This window comes from Callospermophilus lateralis, chromosome 3, assembly GCF_048772815.1.
Source record: "Callospermophilus lateralis isolate mCalLat2 chromosome 3, mCalLat2.hap1, whole genome shotgun sequence".
NCBI classification, from domain to species: Eukaryota; Metazoa; Chordata; class Mammalia; order Rodentia; family Sciuridae; genus Callospermophilus; species Callospermophilus lateralis.
In genome coordinates this window covers 171,276,990-171,295,797 of record NC_135307.1, presented here as the reverse complement: position 1 = coordinate 171,295,797, position 18,808 = coordinate 171,276,990, and the positions used below count along the sequence as shown (strand labels likewise).

Genomic DNA, 18,808 nt, shown 5'->3' with positions numbered 1-18,808 from the left:
TGAATTTTTTATGTATGAGCATATCATTTGCAAAAAGATTTTTCCTTCTTGGACATTTCCTTGCCTACAATTTCTAGTACAAACACTGAGTAGCATGGTGAAAGAGGGGGCCCTTAAGGGAGAAACTTAAGACTAGATATGAAGTGGTAGAGATTGCTTGACATGCACAAGAACTATGTTCAATTCATAGTACCTAAAAAAATAAAATAAAGATTAAGGGAAAAGTTGTCTTGCCCTCTCCCCAGTACAAGTCCTTGAACCCAGAAACACTCCACCATTGAGCTACATCCCCCATCCCCTTTTTGAGGCTGGGGTCTTGCTACATTGCCCAGGTTGGCCTCCATCTTGCAATCCTCCTGCCCTGTCAGCCCACTGAGTGGATTACAGGGGTACAACACAATACCTAGGGCAAAAGTTCATCTTTCACTGTTTTGATGATAGCTGTGGTTTTTCATAAACCCTTTTGTTGTTGTTTAGAAAATGCCCTATTCCTAATTTGCTGATTATTTTCACTTTTTATCATGAAAGGGTGTTGAAATCTTGTCAAAGGCTATTTTTGCATTGAGATGATCTTGTGGCTTTCTACTGATGTGGTATATTCAACTCATTGATTTTATACTGACCAATTTTACATTCCTAGAGAAGCTCATTAACACCCCAGTGGCACACCACTAGCCTTTTTTCTTTAACATCTCCTTTAAGTGTCCACCTCTTATTTCTGTACCCTTGAAGCTTGCTTTACTAACTATGGATGGAAGAAGTCATGGAGATCCTACAATTCAAAAACTGTATTTAATTACACATATGTGTGGGAGATAAAAGTCGTGACGGTTGCTCCTCTCCAAATATGGTTTTTGGTTTTAGCATTTGCTTCATAAATTACCAAAAAAATGTCTAGATGAGGGTATCCCCAAGTGAACATATACCAATTCAGTCCTTACCAACAGCATATGAATGTTTATTTCAACAAGCTGAAGTTTGAGTTTTGATGAGAGAAAATGTTTCATATGGTCCAATTTTGCAAATCTCTTATTATGGGACTATTATATATCAGATGTAATGGTGTAGTAAAGTATTTTACAGGGAAGCAACTAACATTAGGGCTAATTTTTCCAAGGCAACCCTTTTGACTCTAATTATTAAGCACCCAATATATCAAAGGATGCTTACAAATGGATACATCAGGTGCATTTACAATATTCTCTTGAGAGTTTATTATAAACCAGTCTCATAGGCCACAAGGAAAATAAAAGGACTATGTACAGCCTTACAGGAAACAGGCAAGGAGCTGAGGAGGACCAAGATGAGTCTAGGGCCTTGGTGGGCGCATTCCCGGGGGAGGGGGCCCTGTAAGGGAAACCAGACAATCCGGTGAGACTCCGCGAGCAACAGCATAACAAACAAACAGGTCTGTGGTAACGTGGCCCTGGGGAATCGGGCCCACGCCTCTGTGGAGCTACTTCCATAACTCTGTGGCCAAGGGTCAAAGAAGGCCTGAAGTAAGAGTAAGAAGTTTAGTCAGTGCCTGATCTGCAACTCAGATCCCCGACCCTGCCCAGCCTCCCACATCCTGCAGTTACCAAGCAATGAGAGGGACATACATGGTGTTAACTGGGGACTTATCTGGGGTTGACTGGGTTCCTATGTCTGGAAAACCCAAACTAGAAATAGGGATTATGGCTGTGGGTTATCTTAATAGCCACTATGGCTTGGTGGAAAGAGCACAGGTCTGGGAAGCAGGATGCTAATTAAGCTTTCTCTGAGCCTACTTCCCTGTTCATGTAGTAACTATTCAGTATTTCTCAAACTGAAGTTAAACAGAAATACTTAATAAATAATATCACAAAGCCCAGAGTTCTTCATTACTAGATACTATCAAATCAGAGGACATGTAACAACTTTATTGCCTTTATCAGGGATCTTCAGAATGCATTATTATCAGTACCCTGAAGATACTGCCTTAGACTCTGAGAAGTACTCTGGGTACTCTAACTGTTCTAAAAGGGGAGGCAAGGCCAGCTCTTTCTTCCCTGTCCTTTCTGGACAATGCTGCTCTCCAACAGTTCATTTCCTTAAACTTAAAGCCAGAAAGCCCAAAGGACGTGGTCTAAATACAATTTTCCCTTCACTTCCCACTGCCCTAGGCTCTAGGGAAAGAAGCCAAAATCACCTCAGCAGACACTTACCGCGCATCCCTGGGGGAGGGGGCCGCATTCCTGGAGGGGGCATGCCCATCGGGGTCCCTCGTCCAGGGGGAATCCCCATTGGGGGACCCATAGGAGGCCTCATACCAGGAGGTGGGCCCATCATGCCTGCAAGAGAAAAGCCCCAAGAACACAGTTCAAATGTCTGTATGGAAAATGTAGCTGGAAACAAAGCTGTCCACCAAGTCAGATGGACCACTCCACCCTCAATCTCTACTAGCAAACTGGCATGTGAGCCAAAGAGCGGGGCTCCCAATGGCTCTTGTTCAGCTAGCTAGTTCCAAAGTCAGTCAGTCAGGCTGGATCTCAGAGTAATCCTGCTTAATCATATAAACTCATCATCAGTTTCAGTCAAAGTTCTATCTCATCATGAATCCAGCTAAAGCATATTGGATCTATTCACACTGCTCTCTTTATGGGGTCCTCACCTGGAGGGGGTGCCCCTCGGCCCATAGGTGGTGGAGGACCCCCACGGCCTGGTGGGTACTGGGTTGGAGCTCCTGCAATACTGGCAGTAGCAGCAGCAGCAGCAGCTGCTACAGTGCCTCTTCCTTGCGGGGTCATCACCTAAAAGGACACAGGAAGAGTTAGGCAGAACAATACAGTGCAATGCATCTTCCCACTCTTTTCCCCAACTTGGTAAAATATCAGACACCAAATCTCCTAAAGCTACAACTCATGGCATCAGACTTCCCACCCAAATTAAACCTGAATATCCATTTCCCTTATCTTCTAGGATGCCCAATCCAATTTAAGGAAAGCCCTGTACTTTCAAATAAGACCAATGATATCTAATATTGTCATGGAAACATTTTGCTCAAATACAGTTGGTTAAGACACCTTCTGTATCTCCTCACTTTAATAAACACTGATAGCCTAACAATAATACAATGGTCATTCTGAACTATTCTTCAAGTTAGGGATCCTCCCTTTATACATCCTAAGCTGGGGGCTTCCCAATGTCTTACCTGTTGGGATGGCCCACCAACCCCACGGACTGGTCCAGCAAGACCTGCAGGAGCCTGGGGCATAGGAACACCAGCTGGGATTCCTCTGCCAGCAGCCCTGCCAATTCCTGGGCCCCCAGCAGCTCCAGCAAGTGGCACTCGAGCAATGCCAGTCTGAAAAATAAAGAAATATGCTCAGTGGCTTAAAGAATCAGAAGTATACTTTGGCATGTCATTGCCAAGAACATTCCTCAGATTTATAAGGCATTAAAACAGCTTATAAATATTACCTGCCCACACGTGCTAATACCATTCTCCCTTTACCTAACGTTATATGCCTGCCTGTCACCACTGAAATCTAGAAGAAAATGACAAAAACTGTATAAATACACTCTTATGAAAACTGAAATCAGAGTAAAAGCCCAAGGTTCCATTCAGAAGGATTTCACCTGGCCAACATAGGGACACAAGATCCACTCCTAGTTCTGACTCTCACCTGCTGGGCAACAGTGTGCAAATTCTGAGACTCAAGTTTTCTCATCTACAAAAGACTGGATTATAGTAGAACTGTCTGGTCATAAAGACTTACAATGGGCTACACTAAAGTAGCCAACTCTACTGGAAGTACCAAGCATTATGATACACATGCTTTGAACAGAAAAAAATATGGTAACATCTCTTGCAGATTTTATAATTGAAAAAAGTTGCAATTTAAGAGTCCAAAAAAGGGAAAATGAATAAACTATTATTCTTGAATAAACTATTACTTTGTACTCTCTTGAGAAAATATCTTTGAGTCACTAATATGACTTACAACAAAGAATAAGTGGAAAAATATTTACAAACTCACAAGATAGCAAAATATCACATGCATATTACATGTTAAGTATAAAAAATATTTAAATGGGTTAAAAAAATAGGGTACGGTTATTCTCTTTATTAACAATGTCTTAAAATAAAAAATGGGAAAAAAAACCTTGGTTAGATTCTCTAAAGCCTGCTCTATTTATAAATGTAGCTTGGTGTTTACAGAACCACGATGGGGATCAAATGTCAGTTTCACCATTTCCCAGTTGTGACATCTTAGGCAAGTTACTAAACCCCAATTTGTCTCATTATAAAAGTGAAGGCAGTATATCTCAATATTAAAACAAAGTACTGAAGTGCCTGGTACACAGCAGATGCTCAATTAACACTATTATTTTATAATTATAAAAAAAACACAATATAGATGTATTCTATTTTAGGGAGTTAAGAATTTTTAAGATCCTCCTAGTCTTTGTCATCATATTAAGAAATGACACAGATGGCCTTAGGTACCTCCTCCAATGATTCTATATCAACTGAAGAAGAGGGAAGCTTTAATTCAGAAATACTCCAATTCTATTCTTCTCCACTTCTTACTTGCAGGGTAACCTCTTTAATATTCTAATGGGCTGGGTATGGTGGGTGCTCGCCTGTGATCCCAGAGGCTTAGGAAGCTAATGCAGCAAAATCCTGAGTTCAAAGCCAGCCTCAGCAACAGCAAGCCGCTAAGCAACTCAGTGAGACCATGTCTCTAAGTAGAATACAAAAAAATGGCTGGGGACGTGTTTCAGTGGTGAGTGCCCCTTAGTTCAATCCCAGGTACCCCACCACAAAAAGATTCATAAACACGGGGGTGGGGAGATGGACGGTGGACGGGGCCCAGAGGATGCATGTGAGGAATGCAATGCAATGCAGGGCTCATGGAGGGCCTCCATAGGCTTCTGGCTCGGACTCACATCTTTGGGAGGGGGTCCTTCTACTGTCATCGAGACCAGGTTCTCCCCTCGAAGCAGCACCAGACCAAGGACTCGCTTCTCTTCCCTTTCTGCTTGTTTGGAGTTCTTTGGCCTAAAGACAGGTTTAGAAGAAACAGAAAACAGCAAGCATTACAAATTAGGTCAAGTTTAGGTTCACCTGCCTAGGAGCCTCCAAGATCTCCTTTATGCTGTATCTCCTGATAAATGGTGAACAGGTCCTCTGGACAGTCTCTATAGGCTGCATATTGTGACCCCCTTAGCTGTTCTTTTCCTACCAAACCAAGAAGATGCACAGACCAAAAGACAGGACAAAAGGCAATAAAGTCCAGCCATGGCTCAGATGCTCTTTCCAATTTAACTGTGAAGGCCCTTTCCTTACCTTAAGGTCTTGCCAATGCCAAGAGGCAGCCTAAACTATTCCACAAGTAAAGAAAATCCAACCTACCCTACTTCCATGCAATGTCCTTCTAGGACGGATTCAACCTCACTGGCCTTCATATCTGTCCCTCATCTCACACCAGAAATAGAAAAAAATGATAAAGGAAAAGGTAAGAAAATTTTCAAATATACAGAGGCTGAATTTTCTCATGTGAAATAAAAATTTTCACATCTATTCCTCAAAAGCAAAAAAAAAAAAGAAAATCCCAAACAGCAACAACCAGAAAAAGATGAACAAAATTAAAAATGTAAACTAAAACAAATAACTGCAATGGAATAGGAAAAAGGTATGAGGGATGACAGATGAGAGAAAGCCAAAGCCAAGATCCTCAAAATAAAGACAAAAATATTCTGATTTAAAAAAAAACACAACTTATTTTGTAATTTTATATTCTGTTAGCTGGTTTTCTGTGGATGAACTTTTTTTCCCTTTTAGCCTATATTTTCATATTTTTTAATAATAAGCATATACTGCCTTTTCATAAGAAAATCTTATGGGTAAATATTTTTCAATAAACATTTTTATAACATGAGTTTCATCTAAAAAACAGAAGGGAACCCATTGAGATAGTTCCCAGCAATCTGCAGGCCTCTCTGTTAATATATACTGGGCACTCAAGATCTGTACTTTTTTTTGTTTTTGGGTGGGGGTGGTATACCGGGGATTAAACTTGGGTAATTTACCACTGAGCTACATCCCCAGCCCTTCTTATTTTTTATTTTGAGACAGGCTCACTAAGTTGCTTAGGGCCTTGCCAATATGTTGAGGCTGGTCTCAAACCTGCAGCCTGTTTCCCAAGTTGTGAGGATTACAGGCATGTAGCACCACTACACCCAGTGATCTCTACATGTTATTCTACTACACTTCTTGACTTTACAACACAAGAGCTGCCAAAAGAATTAAAGGGGATTTACAGTTAGTGACATCATAATATGGACCCTGCATATGATAAAAATATGCATATAAATAAAGTCATGGGCTGGGGTTGTGGCTCAATAGTAGAGCGCTCACCTTGCATGTACGAGGCACTGGGTTCGATCCTCAGCACCACATAAAAATAAATAAATAAAATAATGGTATTGTGTCCAACTACAACTAAAAAATATAAAGTCACATAAACCCTTTGGGCCTCAAGATGTTTTGAATGTACAATAGGACAGAAAACACAACAGTTTGGCCAGAATCTTAAGATTGGTGAGACTTAAGGGAGTTAGCCAATAACACAGAATTATAGCAAAGCAGAAAACAGCCCTGATTGTCTCTAAAATGCCAACAAAAATCACTGGCCCCAAACCCAAATGGGGAGCAGAGCACTTACCCTGAAGAGGGTCAGAGGCTTCTTAAAGCAGTTTCAGACCAGGCTGCATTAGGAGAGCCCTTTAGGCTACAGCTTTACAAATAGGTAATGAGGCCAGAAAATCAAGCTCTCCCCCCTCACACACCTGTGGGGAGAACATGAGAGCCCTTTACCCCAGTACCCAGGGGCACGCAAAGTCAGAGAAACAAAAAGCCTAGCAGCCCTCCTTACAACCTATACTCTGCTAGAACTAGAGAACAAGACTTGCTGAACTAAGGACGGAGATTTCTTAGTGTTCAATGTTCCCATTTAAGTCTGCCCTCGAAAACAGGAGAGCATGGAGGAACCAACTAGCTACTTCATCACGTCACTTGTCCCAACCACCCAATCCACTCCCCTTCTCCAGTCCCCACCCCCAACAGCCCTCTCCTCACTTGATCTTCCTGAACTCATCACAATCACAGAGGATCAAATTCATATGCTTGTCGAAAGCCTTGAAGGTGCCAATGAAGATCCGGCCATCTTGCAGGATGCATCTCATCCTGTAGTCGATATGCTGCAGCATCTTGCTGCTCTTGCCCACAGTCTGCAAGGAGAAATCAGCAAGGTTGAGCTAATTCTTTTGAACTCACACACACTTGGACCTCCCTAAAATCTTCCACTACAGCTTTATTTTTAATGTGCCTATCTTATCTTTCCAATAGAGTCTTAGCTCAGTTTCCACCCACAGCCCTTTCTTGGGAATTATCCCATGCCACCCTGTTTGATGTCAGCCTTGACCTCTGTCCAGTAATTTGCTTTCACCATTCCCTTAAAAACTAGTGTTTCTCATATTAAAATTGTCTCTATGCTGTGTCCATTTCAGGGAATAGTGTAGGATGCCCCCAAACTAATCAAATCTACCTATCCTAGAGAATAAGCTATCTGTGTAGACTATAGGGTTATGACTATGGGACATCCAAATCCCATTTTAAAAACCGAGTAAAAAGTTGGAGGACTAGCCCTAAAAAAAAAATTTTAAAACTTAAAAAAAAAAAAAAAAATGGTTTTGTTTTTGGTGCCAGGGATTGAACTCAAGGGCACTTAACCACTGAGCCATATCCCCAACCCTTCTTATTTTTTATTAAGACAGGGTCTCACTAGATTGCTTACAGCCTCACTAAGTTGCTGAGGCTGGCTTTGAACCTGAGATCTTCCGGTCTCAGCCTCCCAAGCTGTTGGGATTACAGGCATGAGCCACCACGCCTGGCTAGCCCTAAACATCTAATCAAGAAGCTTATTACCAGAAAGTTGATCAGCTTAGAAATGAGGCCAATGGAATACCCAAATCAAAAGTTTGTTAGTGTGCCTCCAAGACTTTCTGAGAGTGGTGGCCACGGTACTAACCAGTTTGGGCACGTAATAAGTCTTTAAGATCACAGAACACTTAATTCTTAACCCAACACTTCTACTTTCGCAAGTCAGCTTTCAGTGTAGCCTTGCTAAAATAAAGACTATATAGACCTCCAACATATGAAATGTCAGGTGGCCATGGCAGTTGTATTTCTCACTAGAAACAAACCACCCAGCATTTGATCTCTATAATCAGCTTCTCATCAGTCTGACTGTTGTAAGCCAGCCCTAACTTATCCAAGGGCCTTTTTTTACCAGGCATAGTGCTTGCTGTTTATCTCAGCTTGAATGTTTCTGAACCCATATAAATGAACTTTGAATCCCCTAAGGCACTGCCTGCTACACTGAAGACCAAAGTTATGTGGTTCTTTCCCCTTCAAATGGTCATTTTAAACAGCTTCTATCCACAGGGATCTGAACCTGTAGGGCAACATTCATTTGTCTATTTATCTTATAGCAGCTGTCACTGGAAGCTCACTATGTAGTCAGGCACTGCTTATCCCATTTAATCCTCAAAAAACTGAGCCCATTTGCCAGGCATGTTGGCACATGCCTGTAATCCCAGCAGCTTGGGAGGCTGAGGCAGGAGGATCACAGATTCAAAAGCCAGCCTCAGCAAAGGCGAGGCACTAAGCAACTCAGTGAGACCCTGTCTCTAAATAAAATACAAAACAGGGTCAGGGTTGTGGCTCAGTGACCAACTGCCCTGGAGTTCAATCCCTGGTACCAAAAAAAGGGGGGGGGGCATTGCATTATCATACCTATTTTACAGATGAGGCCACTGAGGCCATGATAGATCATATAACTTGACATGCCACAGAGCTGACAAATTGTACTGAAACTGTCAGCCAATTCTCTAAAGAATGTTCTACTAGGTTTCCCTCCTTCCAGTTTATCTGCTACATAGTAGAGCCATCTTTCGAAACCCAACTAAGTTCCTAACATTTTGCTGGTTAAATCCTTCAAAGGCATGCCTCATCGCCAACAAGACAAAGTAACATGCAAGACCCTTAGTAACCAGGTTCCTGCCAATTCTCCCATCTCTTCTCCCTTTCCCCTCCAGCATCCTCCAGTTGTCCTGTCTTTGTTCTTAGGTTCTCCAGGTCTATAACATTCTCTCCCATTTTCGCCGAGAAAAGTGACAATTTTCCACAAACCATCTACGGGAGAAAGCATTTTTACTCGCCCCTCTCCGTTACTCTCGCCTAAAGCTACATCCCCACACTGAACTGTAGTATTCCATCATCCGCGTCCTCTACTAGAAAGTGAACTCGGTTAAGGGAATGTGAATATTTCATGGTGCAGCCCCAGCGCCTGGGAAGTCAGATATACGCAAACATAAAAAGTGTGCTTAACAATCGAGTCGAACTCCTCCTCCGAACAATCTCACCCTCCCGCTTCCTCCTCCCCACCCCCTAGACCTTTCGGCAACTGCTTTTTGGGCTCCCACCCCTTTCACAAGTCTGGGCCTTACAAGGGATTTTCTCTAGTATGGGGCTTCAGAGTCTGATCCGAAACTCCGGACACATTTATTTAGCAAAAGTTTTCTCCGTGCCTGTCGGGTCCCTCCGTGCCTACGCGGTTCTACCTTCGCCACTACCGAGCAAGCGGGCCTCAGACCCCGGATTTCGGCCTTCCTTCCCTACCCCCTGTCCCGCCGGTCAAGGTTCAGGTCTTTTTGGCCCGGACCGAGTAGCCGCGGCCTTCGCCGCCATTAGCGGCTCCAACCCACAACTTTTTCCCCAGCCCGCGGCGGCCCCCACTCCACAACAGACTCGAAAGCTCCTGTGCCCCTAGCCCACGTCTTCTCACCATGGTGGCGGTTCTGATGGCTCCGATTCCCGCCGGATTCGCCTCCGCAGAGGCCTAGACACCCGCCAACAACCGGATTCCCGCCGTCGCTACCGGAAATGCAGCCGCCAGCAAAATGCGGTCGGGTAGAAAACTACTTCCGGTCCCGGCACAGGGCCCTTGAGTTCCTACCGGAGGGCGGAGTTGCGCGTGGGGGTGGAGGCGGAGGTGGGTTGGGCTAGAGAGTGGGTGGTGGTATTAACAACAAAGAACGCACGCCTGCTGGAGCGGCTTGTGTCACAATCACCTTTCTTCCCCTGCTTATCAGTTAACGGTCCTCATCTACCACTCTCCCGGACATTCTCCTCTACAGCGACTGTTCCTATCTAGCTTCGCTGCTCCTGCCTCAGCACCTCTGCATTTGCTTTTGCCACTGTCTGGAATAATAGCCTCCCACGACTCCAGCTATGTGTAATACTAAAGCAATCACCCTCAAGATTTAAGCTTAAACCTGGCATGGTGGCGCAAGCCTGAAATCCCAGCGGCTTAGGAGGCTCAGGGAGAATAGCAAGTTCAAGGCCAGCCTCAGCAACTTCACGGAACCCTAAAGAGATGCTGTCTCAAAACAAAAAAAATAAACGAGCTGGGAATATGGCTAAGTGGTTAGGCACCCCTGAATTCAGTCCAAAAAAAAAAAAAAAAAAAAAAGGAAAAAGGAAAAGATTTGATTCCCACCCATCTCACCCCAATCTCTGCTACACCCCCAGCCTCCACATTTCCTCCCCTCCACCCCAGAAAACTCAGCAAAAATCAACTTGAAAAAGATCGTTCTAAAAGTAAAATAGAGGAAGAATGATGGAGGTCCTGAATTCAAAGTCATGACTCAAGCAGGACATTTGTTAAGTGAAAAGGCCCAAATGGGATGGAACTTAAGACTTTTTGGAGTGGGGTCAGATGTTAGCCCCGAAGGATATAGGAAGCAATTCGATTTGAGAATGAGCTCCCCAGTTCTATAAAATACCCCACCACACACATCTAGAACTTCACCCTTATTAGTAGGGCTTTCCAGGTGCTTCAGGGATTTGAATTTAAGACCACGGATCTCATGTAGGAAATAAACAGTACAAAGATAGCTCCTCCTCCTCCTTAGGCACCAAATCCAAAGGACTGGGAAGTGAGGGGCTTGTACCTCCCTTTCTGAGGGTTCATGCTGCCATGAGTGAAGGAGCCCTGATTCCAGCAGCCCTTCCAAGAGACAAAGCCTCGAGTGAACATTATCCCAGAGAAGTCACTTTTCAGGCTATAAAAAAGACCTCTTTACCCCATCCCTTGGCTAGGCAGGGCCGAAAGTCCTTTTCCTGAGCCATATCTGAAGTTGCTACCTTTAGTGTGGATTCAATTTTTTAAAGAAATCTAGCTAGGCATGGTGGGGCACACCTGTAATCCCAGCAACTAAGGAGGCTGAGGCAGAAGGATCACAAGTTCAAGGCCAGCCTTAGCAACTTAATGAGGCCCTAAGCAATTAGCAAGTCTCTAAGCAATGTAGCAAGATCCTGTCTCAAAATAAAAAATAAAAAAGGCTGGGGATAGCTGGGTGTGGTGGCACAGGCCTATTATCCCAGTAGCTTGGAAGGCTGAGGCAGGAGGATTGCAAGTTCAAAACCAGGCTCAGCAACTCAGTGAGACACTGTCTCTAAATAAAATACAAAACAGGGATGGGGATATGGCTCAGTGGCCAATTGCCCCTGAATTAATCCCTGGTACAAAACAAACAAACAAAGGCTGGGGATGTAGCTCAGTGGTTAAGTGCCCCTGGGTTCAATCCCCTGAACCAAAAAGGAAAAAAAAAAAGTGTATAATTATTTTTAAAATGTGCACCATTTTCATCTTTCCCATTGGAACTATCTGAACAAGAGCCTATTTCTTCATTCTTCAAACCCCTGGAGAATATATCCCCATTGACACTCTTTCCTCCTTCCAAGCTTTCCAGTTCTGACCAGATGCAGAGACTTGGTGTCATAGGGGGTAGTTCTAGCAAAGGGACGTGGAAATGTGACAGTGTGTTGCTCCACATTCCCAGGCATTCACACCCTTCCCAAAGGCTGATGCCCAGAAGTCACTAGAAAGTTGACTCCACAGACAATGTGGAGGTAGAGGCCCTGGAGCTAGTGCCTCCCTTTTGGCTCCTTTTCTACCCCCTCCTTTGATGGGCTATAAAAGCACTCTGCATTTTCTGACTCTCCAAGACAGATATCCATTCTGTAGGCTTGGAAAACTCCATTTGGGCAAACAAATTTGCGGGAGCCTAGGCAGTCCCTTTCCAGTGAATAGCTATTGGCCCAAACAGAACCAGAGCCAGGGCAGACAGAGTTGTCAAAAATCTAGTTGTCAAAAGGTAGAGGGATGATTTGGAGAGTCATTAGCAGAACAGGATCCTAGGATGGGAAGGCTGAGGGGACATGGTATTGCAGCTGCCCACAGGGGTCTTTTGACACTATTATTGTTGGTCTGACATGGAGAGTGGCTGTGCAGTCCGAAGCACTGACTCATGCTTAGAGAGCAGTCTGGGCCTAGCTAAAGGACCTGTCCCTGAAGTCCAGAAAGCTGCAGAGCGGGTGTGGCTAAAGACTCCCTGGAAGGAAAGGATATAAGCAGACAGCTAAGGAATAGACATCCTTCAGGGGACAGAGAAGGATTCAGCAGAGACAGAAGGAAGGACACTCAGGAGAGGGAGCTTTCACAGCACAGAAGCAAGTGGAGTGGCATCAAAGGCCCTGGAGGCCCACAAAATCCCCTCTCTGCTGCTGGCCGCCTCCAAAATCTAATCACTCCCTCTCATGGAAAGGACTAGACTCCCCAAGAAATCTAGTCTAGGATTCTCAAGGATTCTATCCAAGCAGGAAACCCAGGCCATGAATTTGAATTCCTTGACCTTTTCAGTCAGATGAGTGACAAGGGCCCACAGCCTGAGCTTCTTAAAGAGAATATGACCAGAACAAGGGACAAGAAACCATGGGAAAGAAATGGTGTATGAAAAGAAAACAAGCGGATCATTCTCTGATGACTTAAATAATGCCTACTTTTTTATTCCATCTGATTACAAAAGTAGAAAAATGTCTACGGAATTGTTATTGCCTTCTTTACTCTCATTCAGAGGGTTGGGACTGGGGATATAGTTCAGGTGGTAGATTGCTTGCCTCGCATGCACAGTCTCTGAATTCAATCCCTAGTACCACCAAAAAAAAAAAAAAAAAAAAAAAGAGTACCTACCATTGGGTTAAGACTTCTGCTGAATGGGCAAGGCAGTGATTTAGGTGGCAAGACTCTGCCCTCTTGTCAGCTGAAGAAGAAAATCAGGGGAAAACTGCTTCTACCAAAAAGCTGTTCTCCTGGGAAGTGTGCCTGTTTCATAAGTCCTTGCCAGTTCCCTTCTGCCCTCAGGACACCCAGCGCTGCTTCTCTGTATACCCTGGTGTTTGCTGAGGGATGACGCAGCCAAAGCCTCATCCACACCTTTCACACCTAAGGTGCTAGATTAGGCTCCCTAGAGACAGAGATGTAGAATCAGGGTCCACCATGGAGTGAGGGCAGGACTGGGCAGAGGAAGAGGTTGACCTGCAACATATTTGCAACTGAGAGATCATTCAGTCCAGAGGGGATTTCTGGATCTGGAATGATCCTTGGGAACAGGGGTGGAGTTTTAACTACTGTATCCATAGGTCACTGGCCAAGAGCCTCTCTTGGGAAAGGGCAGATTCTGTAAAATCCTGAAATTCTGAAAGCCCCAGATTCTGTAGCTCACTGTGGCTAAGAGCTGGTGCTAGAGTTGAATCCATCTCTGCAAGCAGCAGTTTTTTTCTCTCAAGCAGCTGGGGTGTTGGCCTTGAAAAGGTCAGCTGGGCAGGGTCCACAGCATCCCCACTCATAGATTCTCCCTGGGGCATGTGACCATAAAAGGCCCTCTTGTGGTGACTTTCACTCTTTTGCAGATGCTCACCAACACCCTGAACATGTGACACTTATTCCTCAGGGCTGTCACTGGATGTTCCCAAGTCTGGACTTACTGCTAATGCTCCCCCCGCCCACAGTCCCTGCACACACAAACCTTTCCCCCTAAATGTGTCCGCTTGTGCGTGGTGAGGCTGACCTGTGGCTACAGAGTTATCCATGCTGTACCCTCATGACGTTCCTCTCCTCCACGTGTCCTCTCATGTCTAAGAAGGGTGAGGCATCTCTGAAACATCACTCATACTCCACACACACGTGGGGACCATTTGCTATGTGCTTCTCTGGTATAAGATGAAGTTTGACTGAAGGCTCATGTCTTGCCCAGAATTCTTGCCCAGACACACAAGATTCCCCTCAGTGTGTCTTCTAGTGTCTGATGAGATTTGATTTCTGGCTAAAGCCTTGCCCACACTCCCCACAAACATAATGCTTCTCCCCGAGTGTGTCTTCCAGTGGACAAGAAGTTGTGGCTCAAACCTTACCCACATTCAGTGCACACAAAGGCTTCTCTCCTGGGTGTATTCCCTCGTGTTGGAAGAGGGTTGATTTGCAGCAAACGCCTCACCCAAACAAGCCCCTGCAAACAGAGGCTTCTCCCCTGAGTGTGTGCTCTGGTGGTTTCTGAGGGTCCCCTTACCCCCCGGAAGCCTCGTTCACATTGCAGGGGCATGGAGGGTTTCTCACCTGAGTGTGTCTTCTGGTGTCTGAAGAAAGATGGCATCTGGCCAAAGCCTTCCCCACGCTTGCTGTAAATGCAGAATTTCTCCCCTGAGCAAGTCTTCTGATGTCTACTGATAGACTTATTTCTAAAGCTTTTCCCCACTCCCTGTACAAGAGAGGTTCCTCTTCTGAATGTGCTCTCTGGGCTCTGTCGAGGCTGAGCTTTTGGCTAAAGACTCCGCCCACTCTCTGCACACATATGGCAAGTGTGTCCAGTGGCGTTCCGATGATGTCTGTAAAGCCTCACCCACCATCACTGCAAACACAGGACTTGCCCAAGAGGGTCCTGGCGTTTGTAATGAAGTTTGGCGTGGGGTTACAGTCTGGCTCACAGTCTCTACAGCTGACTGCTCCAAATCTCAAGGTTTCTAACTGCTCCAATCCTTTGTCCAATTGTACAAGGTTAAGCCTTTGGGCTGAGTAGGGCTCTAATTCTACCACCGCACTAACTTCTCTAGGATTTGCTGACTATCCTTGGAATGTACTGGGTGATGTGCTCAAGGTCTCTCTCTTCACCATCCTCCCACACAAGAGTTTGAAGCTACCTTCTCCCTCTTAACTTCTGGGCTTTCATTCTAATAACATGGCTGTTACTTCTGCTGCTTCTAACATCCTGGGCCGGAATCTCCTGGAGGGAAGAGACCTTCTGCACATGACTCTGGAAAGATCTGAAGCATGTGCTGTTGAAGAACTGCTGACAGGAGAAAGCCAGAGGCAGGAGAAACAGGGGAGATTTCTGGCTTTGGCTCTGCTGGAAAAAAGGGAGTTTTGGGTTAGAGGAGCCCCAGCAGGGCTGCTGAGCTCGGCTGTCTTGTCTTAGGATAGAGAGGGTCTTACTGTCACACCTACCATTGATAATATATACACAATACAATTTGTTTCCCACTCGTAACTCTTGAATATTCCACTTTTACATGCGACATTTTCTATTAAAATCCAAAAAATCCATATCAAAAACATCTAATTAGTCTATTCCTTCTACTAAAGTCATCTAAGCTACCACTATCACCAAGTCAAATGTCACTTCCTCAATGATTTCAAATATATAATTTCAAAATTTAGCCAGCCAAAGCCAGGCACAGTGGCACAGGCCTGTGATCAGGAGGCTGAAGCAGGAGTATCGAAAGTTTGAGGCCAGCCTCATCAACTTAGCAAGACCCTACACAACTTAGTGAGACCCTTTCTCAAAATAAAAAATTTTTTAAAGGGGGTATAGCAGCCAGAGATGTAGCTCAGTGCTAAAGCACCCTGGGTTGGTACTCAGTACCAAAAACGAACGAACAAACAAACAAAAAAGTCAGATAGCCACCCTGTCACTCATACCATTTATCCTGCTTTATCTCATTATTTTTTAAAAATATTATTTTTAGTGATGAACACAACATCTTTATGTATTTATTTTTATGTGGTTGAGGATCAAACCCAGTGCCTCACACGTGTAAGGCAGGCACTCTATCACTGAGCCACAACCTCAGCCCTCATTAGTTTTTACTATAAAGTGATTACTACCCTTTAACATACTATACTATAATAGCCCTGCATATGAAGCCTTTTATTTATTGTCTGTTGCCTTACAATAGAAAGTAGGCCTAATGGAGCAGGAGTTATTATTTCATTTATAAATGTGTTCTGTTGTGTCTGTCTACAACTAAAAAAATATTTTTTTAAAAAAATGTGTTCTATGTGTCTAGAACATTTTCTGGACGATAGCAGGGGATCAATAAATCTCTACTGAATTAAGGAAAGGAAAGAAAACAGCCTTACCCAACAAGAGCAGATTCCTGGAGATTTCTAGCATCGCTTCTTTGTATAGGTTCCTCTGCTTAGTGCTCAGTTTTCCCCTTTGGCTCCCTGCAGATCACAGTCACACTCCTGAATGTAACTGGTACCTACAAAAAAGGAGTAAGTGAAAGTACACCAGGCCACCACCACTTTCTACAGTGTGAGGACCACAGCTCCCCGGCCCTGGAAAATATGGACCTGCGAGAGCTGGATCTATTTCATTTCAGGGTACATAGTTCTCTATCTAACTTTTTCTGGGCATGACTACATGCCTGGCTTTCTGTTAAAATCTGTTTAGCACATAAGTGACACAAAACAAATTCCAGACCTTCAAAATTTTATGGTTTCTTTGGAAAATTTTATGTGCATCAATAGAAAACTGAAGCAGGGTTCAGGACAGTGAACTTGAGGCTCCATAAGGGAGGGATTCAGAGATGGAAGAACAGAGGATGGGACAAGAGAAGAAAAACAACCATCAAGGATGTGGAACTTAGGCTGGGCACCAGGGGATAGCAAGGATTTAGAGAAGAAAATATTACAAAACTTTTTTTTAAATTTTTTATTTTGCAGGACACGATGGCTCATACCTGTAATCCCAGTGACTTTGGAGGCTGAGGCAGGAGGATATTGAGTTCAAGGTCAGCCTCAGCAATTGAAAGGCCCTAAGCAACTTCCGGAGACCCTGTCTCTAAATAAATAGTCAGTACTATTAGATGGCAGACCTAAGGGAAGAAAAAGAGGCTATAAGATCAGAACTCCCATGATGCTCAGGAAGCAGCTCTTCTGAAATCTGGGATGGGGAAGTAGCCAGTTGATTCAGCTGTGACCTAAAACATGATAAAGCTGGATATTTGGCCCCCTCTTCACCTCTCCAGATCATTAAAAATTCTTACCTTCTGCCTTGTGATTTTTGAGTCAGCTACTTCATGGTCTCCATATCTTCCCCATTTTTGAAGGCAAAACCTTTCCCTGCTTCAGATCTCCCAGGCCAGAGGGATCAAGCAGCATCATGGCCTCACAGTCAGTCCAGAGTATGGCTTAAATTTCCATTAGAAGGCCAACGAGATGTGATTTCATCTCAAGATGGAGTTCTGCTGCTGCAGTGACCTCTTCCAACCCTAACTCTAAAAGCCCATCCTGTTTCCATGCATCCAGGGTCCATGGGATAGAGAAGCCATGTGATGTTGCTGGGGCCTTTATTGTGGTCCCTAAGCCTATGACTCTTCAGCAAGTATCCCATCCTTTCACACCCTCTTCATTCAACAAGCATGGAGTTTCCATCTACAGGGGCTCCCTGATTTTCTGCCTTCATTCTTTTCTAGCCTGTAGGCCCTCAACTGTCTCCTGCCACTCTCTTCTTACCTTTCAAGACTTACAGGTTCTTCCATTTTTGCATCATAGATTCAGACTCCATGCTTTGGATCAGTCTTTGCTCTCTGAAACCCAAGTCAGAGAGAGGACAGAAGATAGCATAATGCCAGTGGAGAAGGAGCCCCTGAACGTCTCCTTCCAGACCAATCAGAACATGCAGGATTTAGCTTCTAACTTCCCCAGGCCAAGGTCCCATGTGTGTTCAACCCTTAATGTCTCTGTACTCTGCAAATTTTGGGGGTCTAAACTCAGGAGACCTCCATGATGATTCTATTAATATAACCCCCCTTTCTATTTCTGTGTGTGCATGCCTCTTAGCTTTATTAGATATGTGCATTCATGGCTTTGGGGGGCCCAAGTCTAAGTACTTGATTCACATGGTCCTGAAAGAGGCAGGTGTTAGGAGGAAGGCCACCTGCAAGAGCTCCTCAAACACTTTGTCCAGATTCTAAACCCAGTCCTCCTGTTGCTAGTACCCTTCTGAGGCTACCTGGAGTTCCCTGAGGTGCTCCTGTGATCCACCCCACAATACCACAAGCAGAGATGCTCACTTCTTCTGCCAACTTGGGCCTCTGACCTTGGTCACATGATACTGCAACTCCACTATATAATGTTTTTAGAATTTACATAGCTTTTACTAGACTGTGAGCTTCTTGTCATAAGAAATGTACCTCTGGGGCTGGGGTTGTGGCTCAGCAGTAGAGCACTCGCCTAGCACAGGCGAGGCCCTGGGTTCGATCCTTAGTACCACATACAAATAAGTAAAATAAAGGTATTGTGTCCAACTACAACTAAAACTTAAATATTAAAAAAAAAGAAATGTACCTCTGTCATTTTGCTAGTGATCAAAATAAAACAGGTCTTCGTGATAGATTTTATCACTGTCCCCAATTATTGTTTCTCTACAGCAGGACTGTATTTCCCTGCCCAACATCAGGCTTGGCCTTGTGACTTGCCTTAGACAACAAAATGTGAGTGAAAGTAATAGTGCCATTTCTAAGCACTGCATGATTCCATCATCTCCTTTCTGAGAATAGCGTGTTTCAAAAAGGGATGTAGGTTCTACTGTGAAA

The 18,808-nt window shown here is 44.3% G+C and overlaps 1 protein-coding gene across 2 annotated transcripts; it reads right to left on the bottom strand.

Annotated features, from left to right (window-relative positions):
• Nucleotides 1-1,186: 1,186 nt before the first annotated feature.
• On the bottom strand, nucleotides 1,187-9,987 carry Snrpb (small nuclear ribonucleoprotein polypeptides B and B1). Of its 2 annotated transcripts, none has more exons than XM_076848994.2 (7): nucleotides 9,876-9,987; nucleotides 7,106-7,257; nucleotides 4,915-5,026; nucleotides 3,173-3,325; nucleotides 2,633-2,771; nucleotides 2,187-2,312; nucleotides 1,187-1,347 (listed from the first exon to the last, which is right to left on the bottom strand). In XM_076848994.2, the coding sequence occupies exons 1-7, from the start codon at nucleotides 9,876-9,878 to the stop codon at nucleotides 1,310-1,312; spliced, it is 723 nt and encodes a 240-aa protein (XP_076705109.1). In that variant the 5' UTR covers nucleotides 9,879-9,987; the 3' UTR covers nucleotides 1,187-1,309. The 2 variants fall into 2 exon arrangements, with proteins under 2 accessions (XP_076705109.1, XP_076705110.1); XM_076848995.2 differs by lacking the exon at nucleotides 1,187-1,347 and adding an exon at nucleotides 1,401-1,494.
• Between the last annotated feature and the right edge of the window lie 8,821 nt (nucleotides 9,988-18,808).